The following is an 8,249-nucleotide window of genomic DNA, read 5'->3' as shown; positions in this document are numbered from 1 at the left end:
GTTTTTTTTCCAGTTTTTGTCATGAAAAAAAGTTCGTCAAAACCTATCAACATGGAATCTAGTTTTGAATATCTCGACACAAGGAATCTGACGGTAAAAACAGTTCGAGATTCGGACACACGGTTCAAGAGATAAAATATTTTGAATAAACGGATCTACGAAAAAAAATTCTCAGGTTGCGATAAGTGGCACACATAAAGCTGCCACTTGTTCTCAGATGGAAGTAATCTTTGCAAGAAGCACTCTCAATTAGTGATTTCGACGTGTCGGAAACGACCTGTGTGCGCTTCGTGGATCGACGGGAATTCGCCGTCCGGCCTCCCCGACCCAGTCCAGGCCTAGTAGCAGCCCAAGCGAACGAAACAGCCTAATGTGCGGAGGGCATGAGCTTGGGCTCGGCCCAGCACGTCTCACTCCTCGCGCAGTCCCTCCCCTCCCCGCCCCGCCCCGCCCTCTTCGTGGCCGCCGGCAGCGCTCCCTCGTCGCGCTCGCTGCCCCCGTCCACCATTCGCCTCCCGCGCAGGCCCTGTCTCTCCTTTACCCGCCGCCGCCCACTCCCGCCCGCCCCCGTGCACCATCCGCCCCTGAAGCTCGCCCCCGACGTCGTCGGCAGGCTGCCGCTCCGCCGCCAGAGCTCGAGCGCCCCAATCAGCCGCTCCCCCCAGTACGTCCTGATGCCGGACCTCGCCGTCCACATCCTGCTGCCATCGGCGATTGACCTTCCCTTGTCCTGCAACCCGAACGGGAACAAGTGAAGCTCTGTAAGTTGTTCCATTCGATCCTTAGTTATCGAGGCTGCCGGATTCTTAACTAATTCTATGTGTGTTAAATTAGCTACATATAACCTATCTATTTTGTTGTTCTGGAACCTAACCATATTCATGTATGACCGGGGAAAGATTGATGCGAAGATACATTTCTTGCCTGTGCTTCAACTTGATACTGTACTGCTGATGATAATTCTTAATCGGCAAGTTCATGATAATCTCGGATTGAACCGATGCTACTTTAGTGAGCAAGCTATACTTGTTTAACTGTTTCAAGTGTTCCGTGACTGATGCTTTGTACTTCTGATGGAAAGTTGGAATCAATCTGTATGCTCACATTTTCTGAGGGTGTATCTCCATGCGATGCACACGCCTATTTCTATCCAAAGTGTGAAAAAGTTAATGTTCATACAGTTGTTGAACTCGAAAATTCTATAAAAATAAATAAACTTGGTTAGGTGTTAATTAGCTACAATTTGTCATGTATAGCTAAGCCAACTTTTAGTGAGATCCTTATTGGTAAACAGCATGTAAACATCCCCTCCTGTCTTTAGGCGCATTCAGACGTTTACACTCACAGCCACAGTTTAGACAGTTTTTTGCCAAATGGCTTTACAACTTTCTCACAGCACACAGCTCACGGCTTCTCTCCCACAGGTACTTTCCCAAAGCTGTCAAGCCACAGCCTAACCAAACACAGCCTCAATCGACTGGGCTCGTTCGGGAGGTTCGATGACGATGGTTCGGGTGAATCCGGCGACGGCGGTTCTTGATTCATACAAGCACATCAAGCGCTTGGCCGGTGGTCGGCCGGACCAGTTTGACCTCGCGGCGGTCCTGTCAGCGTGCGGGAGGCTAGGCGTCCTCGACTGTGGCACACAGGTGCACTGTGACGCGGTGAAGAGCGGCTTCTTCTCAGGCGCCTTCTGTGCGACGGCGCTGGTGAACATGTACGCCAGGTGCGGCTGTGTGGGGGATGCCCGCAGGGTGTTTGGCGGAATCGCATGCCCGGACACCGTGTGCTGGACGAGCATGATCTCTGGGTACCACCGAGCTGGAAGATATGGGGAAGCATTGTCTTTGTTCTCGGGAATGTTGAAGATGGGATCTTCTCTGGACCAAGTGACTTGTGTCACCGTCATTTCCATTCTCGCGAGCTTGGGTAGGCTGGATGATGCTAGGGCCTTGCTGAAGAGGATGCCGGCGCCGAGCACGATTGCTTGGAATGCTGTCATCTCCAGTTATGCGCAACAGAGTGGGATCGAGAATGAGGTTTTTGGATTGTATAAGGGTATGAAGAGGCAGGGATTATGGCCCAGTAGATCGACTTTCGCCAGCATGCTGAGTGCAGCAGCCAATATGAAGGCATTTGTTGAAGGTCGACAGTTCCATGCGTCCTCGATAAGGCATGGCTTGGATGCAAATGTTTTCGTGGGTAGTTCTCTGATCAACCTTTATGCGAAATGTGGTTGCATTAGTGAGGCGAGGTATGTGTTTGATTTCTCCCGTGAGAGGAACATTGTCATGTGGAATGCGATGCTCAATGGGCTTGTTCGAAATGAGCTACAAGAAGAGGCCATCCAAATGTTCTGGTATATGACGAGGCTTGGTCTTGAGGCAGATGAGTTCACGTTCGTCAGTGTTCTTGGTGCATGTGCCTACTTGGATTCACATTACCTGGGAAGACAAGTGCAGTGTGTGACAATCAAGAATGGCATGGCTGCAAGCTTGCTTGTTGCTAATGCAACATTAGATATGCACTCCAAATTTGGAGCTACAGATGATGCGAAAACATTATTTAATCTGATTCCTTACAAGGATAGTGTATCCTGGAATGCCCTTATAGTTGGACTTGCACATAGTGGAGAAGAGGAAGAAGCAATTGGTATGCTTGGATTGATGAATGCGGATGGTATAACACCAGACGAGGTGTCTTTTGCTACTGTAGTTAATGCATGTTCCAATATTCGAGCTACTGAGACTGGAAAGCAAATCCACTGCCTAGCAATGAAGTATAGTATCTGCTCAAATCATGCTGTTGGTAGCTCTCTGATTGATTTATATTCTAAGCATGGAGATGTGGAATCTTGTAGGAAGGTTTTGGCACAGGTAGATGCAAGTAGTATAGTCCCAATAAATGCTCTGATTGCAGGTCTTGTGCAGAACAATAGAGATGATGAAGCTATACAGTTGTTTCAGCAGGTTCTTAGAGATGGTTTAAAGCCCTCCAGCTTTACATTTTCAAGCATTCTTTCTGGTTGTACTGGACTTCTCAGTTCAATTGTTGGCAAACAAGCTCATTGTTACACAATGAAGTCTGGTCTTCTGAATGATGATTCTTCCCTTGGTGTTTTACTGATCCGGATATATTTGAAGTCCAAAATGCCTGAGGATGCCGACAAACTGTTGACAGAGATGCCAGATCACAAAAACCTGCTTGAGTGGACAGCTATCATTTCAGGGTATGCTCAAAATGGGTACAGTTCTCAATCATTGCTGTCATTTTGGAGAATGCGCAGTTATGATGTTCACTCAGATGAGGCGACATTCGCTAGTATTCTCAAAGCTTGTTCAGAGATTACAGCTCTTAACGATGGGAAAGAGATACATGGGCTCATCATTAAATCTGGATTTAATTCTTATGAAACTTCGACTAGTGCCCTCATAGACATGTACTCCAAGTGTGGGGATATCACCTCATCCTTTGAAGCCTTCAAACAATTGGAAAACAAGCAAGGCATCACGTTATGGAACTCCATGATTGTTGGATTTGCAAAGAATGGTTATGCTGACGAGGCACTTATGCTTTTTCAGAAAATGCAGGAGTCACAACTAAAGCCTGATGAAGTTACATTCCTTGGTGTCCTAATCGCTTGTGCTCATGCTGGCTTAATTTCTGTCGGTCGGCATTACTTTGATTCTATGAACAAAGTCTATGGATTAAAGCCTAGAGTAGATCATTATGCGTGTTTTATTGATCTCCTTGGACGAGGTGGTCATCTTGAAGAGGCTGAAGAAGTTATTAACCAGTTGCCCTTCAGACCTGATGGTGTGATCTGGGCGACATACCTTGCAGCATGCAGAATGCACAATGATGAAGAAAGGGGGAAAGTTGCAGCAAAAGAACTTACTGAGTTGGAACCAGAAAACTCGTCTACATATGTGTTGGTTTCAGGCTTACATGCTGCAGCTGGTAACTGGGGTGAAGCTAAGATAGCCAGAGAAGCAATGCGAGAAAATGGAGTATCAAAATTTCCGGGATGTAGTTGGGTCACAGTAGGGAACAAGACAAGCTTATTTCTTGTACAAGACAAGAAACACCCTGACTCCCTTAGCATCTATGAAAAGCTTGATGATCTTACTGGAATGATGAAGAAAGATGATGACATTGAGGAGTATGATATGCTTATTTCAGCTGAAATGTTTACTTGATGACTCAAAACCCTTTTGAACTAAAATGCTCTGCTTAAGAATGAGGCCCTGATGTCATCTTCTGGCCAATCCAGGACTTGTGTAGAGGCTTGGTTACTGAGGTAAAGAATTTGATATGCTTGGTCATATTTATTTGCGATTTTGATTCTGACCACTTTATTTTCTGCAGTTGTAGCATCACTGCATCAGCACAGCTTTAAAGACTATTGGTTTCACCCTGCATTCCAGCTCAAGGGAGCCTAATTACCTGTGATGAAACCACTTTGTTCAGGTTCGTTTCCAGTTTATTTCTTTCAGAGAAGTAATTTTCACTATGGTTGTAAGCTTCTGAGGGCTCGCAAAATTTCTTATCTAGTAGTGGATACCAAGATGGCTTGTGAAGTTACCACGAGGTCACATTCTTGATGTGGGAAGCGGTACCAGTGAAGATTCAGGGGGCAACTAGAACTCATATATGCTCAGGTGTTTCAGTTTTTGCATTCATTTTAACACATTTGTATATTGTGAGTTTTTAGTTCTGAATATACAAATTTATTTTATCTGTTCTAATCTTGATTTCCTGTCTTAAAATTTGCAGATGTTGCTTATTTGACGAATTTGATGTGGTGGCACAGCTGCAGTTTTCCGATCTCTTATGCATTCAGATGGTCGGGTTTTTTTTTTCTGTTTCCTTTCCATGACATCCATCATAAGCCATATATACACCACCCAAGCAGCAAGTAGACTAGTTGGTATTGCAGTTTTGCAGGATATTGCCAATTCATGAACTTAGTTGATTGCACTGCTGATGTGTTCGCACAAGGTTTGTCCAAGTTTCTGCCAGAACTTGGATCGAGATACAGGATATTGCCAATTCATGAATTTAGTTGATTGCACTGCTGATGTGTTCGCACAAGTTTTGTCCAAGTTTCTGCCAGAACTTGGATCGAGATACTGTCTTTTATTTTTTATTTTTGTATCATACTTGTACTCAAATCATGCTTTCTTTCTGAGTTTTTTTGTACCGTGGTAAAACTGAACGTTCTAGAGGTTCATGCAACGATGGCATAGATCTTTCTTTCAGTTAGTTACGTGTTTCAGTGTTTCACCACATCCACCCTGATATTCCACATCTCTCGGAATTTTTGTATGAAGCTTGATGTTTGTGTTGCTTTGGCAACTTTTGTGCTTTGAAACTTGACGAATGGTATCATCGCACGAGGCACAGTGAGCTACAAACTTGATTGAACTTTATTCATGCAAAGTATTTCACTCATGATTGCAAGTACAGTATGATATTGACATATATATATATGTCATGAGTGAAACACCAAGACAGCAGAGTGCTTAATGTAAATCTGTGTTGTCCTTAGTCCGGTGTCTTCATGTTATTGACAGATATATATTCTTTGTTCTTTTTCAGGTTATTAGTCTTGTGGGAGCACGAAATACAACTTTGTATCCTGATCATATTTTTCTACTTCCGAATTCCACATGGTCCTCTGAACCGTTTAGGTAACCGTGAAGAAAAAAAATAATACTGTTTTGCACATTCATTTTTGTATGCCTCACTATGACCATTTTAAAGTTGTGTTTTCCAGGATAGTGTGATCAGTATGTCTGACTGCCAGGATTCGCCGAAGGTCTGATTTTGTCCAGTATAAATCAATGGACAGTTATATGTTGAATTATATATCTGCCAGTGTTTCAGATGTGATTGTTAATAACTACTCTGCTGTCTTTCTTGTGAACTAACATTTCAGAACTGCCGCATTGGGTTCCATGCCACACCGTATTATTTTGTGTGACATGGATAATGCTACATCTCCCTATTTATTATTTTTACTCAGTTAGATTGCAAAGAAAACTACCTAGCAGCATCCTGCCATGTTTCATTCTTTTTATGCATTGTGGGTTCAGTAGCAGTTACTTTAAAGGGCCTTTGATTTTGCTATTTTGTTGGCTCCAGGAAACAAATGAGCATAGCTGGATGGAGCTCCAGCATCTTGAGTTCTTGGTGTTGCACCTGTGAGACTGCAGGTTTGTTACTTGACCGATCTATCCAATATTTTGTTGGAACTTTCCATTAAATAGGTTCTAGCAAATCTTTCCTACATCTGTTATTACTACAGATATATGTTAAGTTCCACAGTAGGCATAGTACTATAATGCACCAATGGCTTTGTGTTCAGTTGCACTGCTACAAATCATGATTTAGCTATTATTTCCATATAAGCTGTTATGCCCCTCTGTCAATTAGGTTGGAAGCTTAGAGGTTTAGATGATTTCTTAATATTGCAAGGTCCAAAGCTCCGTTTCCATCATTGTTTTTATTCTGATCCCATTCAATGATGGTTCTCTGACATGCTTTAGGCCATTGTAGACATATAATTTTGCAACGTTGCTTAGCTAGATATGTCATGTGCTTTTTTTATAGATTTTGACTGAAATGGGGTATCTTTTCCTAGACAATCATGTATCGTTCACGTCCTATGCCAGCTTAACATTCAGTGATTGTTGTTGTATTAGAAAAAAGGCCATGCAGTTCCTTTGTTGCTGACAGTATCGTTGTGTAAATTCAACATTGATGTTGAATTACATGATTTACAGAAACTGGTATTCTTATCCCTTCAGATGTTGCAGGTGCTGACAGTCTGATGCCTTTAGAATTGGCTCTCAAAATTTCAACCGAGATTAGAGCTGGCGAACGATTTGCAGTTTATATAAAGGAACGGAGGGAGTAATACTCAAGGAATCCCTACCTCGGTCTCTATGCAAGATATTCTTACTTTCAGGTAAGCTCTATTTTGTAAAAGCATTATAGCAGCTATTAGAAACTCCGAATATGAGATTTATTGAGATCGAAATCCCAGTTTGAGATTCATTGAGATATGGAGGTCCTATTTGACCATGTAATTTCAACTTTATCCCCTGTGAATATTTTTGTTTTCCGTTTTTAATACAACATTACTATACTTATGGTCACTTTCCTTTGTTTCGTTCAGCGCCATTATGTTCTTGTATTCGTTTTGCTAAAAGAAAATCTCTCACGATCAAATGTATGATGTAATCCTTTTTGCTCGGCAGTAGTAAATTTCATAGAGCCGATGTAATATATAATGTGATTACTGCTCTAAAAGTTGCAAAAGCGTAATGCTGATTGTATTCGAATGATGACTAATTGACTATCCATACATGCCTACCATATTATAAACAGATCTTCCGACTTGCCCCTTCTATAGGGATGCATGCTGACACATCCTCATCGTTTCGAGCTGCTTTTACTGCATCTTTTTTCCTGCTTCAGCCGGTTACCCTGAATCCTTTTTTCTCCTGTTTCAGCTGATTAGCAGCCACTGTTGTTCAGGAATTTCGAGTGGCACACGTCCTGGCCTGGCAAGCCAATGACCGGGCGGAACCGTAATCACCGTCGCCGCCATACTTCTGTGTACTGCTTGAATCATCTCGCGCTGCCTGTACTAATTGGTTAGTTATTTGCGTGAGCCTACGCGTCAAAAATAAATAAATTGCGTGAGCCTCAGCCTCTTTAGTGTGTCAAGGACAAAGCAAAAGGAGAGTAATGGAAGAAGAGGGCAGTGGCTTTTTTTTCATCAGGTGCATCCATACAATGTCGAGCTGGACATCATTTGTCAAGGTTTGTGCACATTGAAAATTCTTGCTGAGGACAAGAATGATGTTCATCGCAAACTGATGTAGCTTCTTATATATGTACTCCATATTAGATTGATCCTCTTGAATTAAGTTAATCTAAATTTATTTATTCAACCCAAGCTCGGCAATGCTACGAATTTGAATGCTAAAATTACCCAGGTAACTATAGTTAGTGGATAAGCAGGTCCCTTTAAAAAGAAGGTTTGGTTTTCTTATTAGTTTTGGCAGTTTTGCAACAAGAATGGTTTCAGCACGGCAGACTGTTCAGGTCCGTTCAGGTTTATAAGGCCATTGTATTGTACCCATGAGGAAATTTGTCATCTTGTTTTATTTCTGAATACAGCCCTTGCCGTTTTTGTACGTTACAGAGCACCTCATACTGGTGTAACTTGGCTGCAT

At 42.6% G+C, this 8,249-nt stretch overlaps 1 protein-coding gene across 6 annotated transcripts; it reads left to right on the top strand.

Annotated features, from left to right (window-relative positions):
* The first annotated feature begins 397 nt into the window (after nucleotides 1-397).
* On the top strand, nucleotides 398-7,969 carry LOC109775890 (pentatricopeptide repeat-containing protein At3g09040, mitochondrial). Of its 6 annotated transcripts, none has more exons than XM_073509963.1 (10): nucleotides 398-761; nucleotides 1,425-4,300; nucleotides 4,369-4,470; nucleotides 4,558-4,661; nucleotides 4,777-4,846; nucleotides 5,602-5,693; nucleotides 5,767-5,821; nucleotides 6,148-6,218; nucleotides 6,822-6,973; nucleotides 7,521-7,969. In XM_073509963.1, the coding sequence occupies exon 2, from the start codon at nucleotides 1,500-1,502 to the stop codon at nucleotides 4,197-4,199; it is 2,700 nt and encodes an 899-aa protein (XP_073366064.1). In that variant the 5' UTR covers nucleotides 398-761; nucleotides 1,425-1,499; the 3' UTR covers nucleotides 4,200-4,300; nucleotides 4,369-4,470; nucleotides 4,558-4,661; nucleotides 4,777-4,846; nucleotides 5,602-5,693; nucleotides 5,767-5,821; nucleotides 6,148-6,218; nucleotides 6,822-6,973; nucleotides 7,521-7,969. The 6 variants fall into 6 exon arrangements, with proteins under 6 accessions (XP_073366064.1, XP_045090557.1, XP_073366063.1 ...); XM_073509962.1 differs by having other exon boundaries at nucleotides 408-761; nucleotides 4,555-4,661; nucleotides 5,780-5,821; XM_073509961.1 differs by having other exon boundaries at nucleotides 420-761; nucleotides 5,780-5,821.
* The last annotated feature ends 280 nt before the right edge of the window (nucleotides 7,970-8,249 follow it).

This window comes from Aegilops tauschii, chromosome 3 (genome assembly GCF_002575655.3).
Source record: "Aegilops tauschii subsp. strangulata cultivar AL8/78 chromosome 3, Aet v6.0, whole genome shotgun sequence".
NCBI lineage: Eukaryota > Viridiplantae > Streptophyta > Magnoliopsida > Poales > Poaceae > Aegilops > Aegilops tauschii.
The sequence above is the reverse complement of the archived record's forward strand: the minus strand, read 5'-3'. Positions and strand labels throughout refer to the sequence as shown.

Bases quoted from the DNA above. Each gene is read 5' to 3' on its own strand.
- LOC109775890 (XM_073509963.1), top strand. From the start codon at position 1,500: ATGACGATGGTTCGGGTGAATCCGGCGACGGCGGTTCTTGATTCATAC.